Source organism: Colobus angolensis, unplaced genomic scaffold (genome assembly GCF_000951035.1).
Source record: "Colobus angolensis palliatus isolate OR3802 unplaced genomic scaffold, Cang.pa_1.0 Scaffold42, whole genome shotgun sequence".
In the NCBI taxonomy this organism is placed as follows: Eukaryota; Metazoa; Chordata; class Mammalia; order Primates; family Cercopithecidae; genus Colobus; species Colobus angolensis.
In genome coordinates this window covers 9016215-9017416 of record NW_012117599.1, presented here as the reverse complement: position 1 = coordinate 9017416, position 1202 = coordinate 9016215, and the positions used below count along the sequence as shown (strand labels likewise).

Here is a 1202-nt window from a genome sequence, read left to right as displayed (position 1 = left end):
GCGGGGCGGGGACCTGCACTCGGGGCGCTCTCCCGGGACGCGCGGGTTCCCGCTCCTCCTCCTGTCCTCGGGCGAGCCCGGACTCTGCCCGGTCGCGGGGCTCCGTCCACCTGCTAAATGAAGGTTTCACGGGAGATAACAAAGAAAGAAGCTGCTCCTTTCTTCCTTAGCCAAATTACCGATGACCAGCAACCGGTCCGCTCCTTCCCTTGTGCGCTCTCTCCTCTCCTCCTCAGGAACACATTTCACTCGTTTTCCCTTAGAGTAGTAAAACTTTTTCGTCCTTGAAGGCGTGGTGCTGCTGGCTGCTCGCAAATGCGGAGAGGGGAGGCTGGCTCCTGCTCTCCCCCTCTGGTCCTCTCGTTTCAAGTTTTGTTCTGTCCTAGGAAAACTTCTTGCGATGGTGCATTTCTCTGAAGTTGCTATTGCCCGAGCTCTTGGTTGCCTCTGAAACAAGAGTCCTTTTTCATTCTCCTCGCAACAGTCACAGTCTGATGCGACATCTTTCCTTTTGGGCAGAAATTAGGAAACATATAACAAGGAAAAAATTGAACAGGAAAAAAAAATGATGTCGAATCGCTCTGTTACCTTGTTGCTGACGGTTGGGGTTGGTGTTTTATTTTTTTCCCAGCAGTTGTCTGGAGAAGGAGGAGGAAGAAGAGTGCATTGGTGGAGGTGGAGGTGTGTGTGTGCATATAGGGGATCGATCCTTGATACACAACAACTCCAGTGGGCACGTTGCACTGCTTGGAGAGTGCACCGACGGCGGGCGCTGGCGCTGGCCGTGCTGGAGCAGAGTTGCAGCAGGAGCTCGCTCTGTGCCCTCGTTCGCGCTCTCTTTCCCTCTCTCACTTTCCCTCTCCCTCCCTCTCTCTCTCTCCCTCTCTCTCGGGCGCCCGCTCTCGCTCCGATCTGACAGTTCGCTCTCTGTCCCTCCCTCTCAGAGCGGGGACTGTCGAATGTTTACCCTCCGCCGCGAGCGCGCACCCACCACCACACTTTCCCAAATACAAGGAAGTCGAGCACCAGGGCCCCCGCTGATTGGCTACCCGCTGGGTGATTGGCAGGCTCGGAATGACGGGCTCAGGACGCGAGGCCCCCCTTCCGGCCGTTCCGATTGGTTGCTTTTTAATTTAGGCAGAGCGTCGTAGAAGCTGGAAATCTGTGGTCCCCCAGCCTCCCTCCCCCTTGCCACTTTCCCC

General features: G+C 56.4%; 1 protein-coding gene across 1 annotated transcript in view; it reads right to left on the bottom strand.

Annotated features, from left to right (window-relative positions):
- The window catches only part of POU3F3 (POU class 3 homeobox 3), a 2698-nt gene extending 2003 nt beyond the window's left edge, over positions 1–695 (bottom strand). Inside the window, exons 1-3 of the mRNA XM_011956658.1 lie at positions 589–695; positions 180–508; positions 14–110 (exon numbers count right to left, since the gene is read on the bottom strand). Of these exons, the coding sequence (XP_011812048.1) occupies positions 14–110; positions 180–508; positions 589–695 (533 nt within the window). The remainder of the gene's footprint in view (positions 1–13; positions 111–179; positions 509–588) is intronic.
- Between the last annotated feature and the right edge of the window lie 507 nt (positions 696–1202).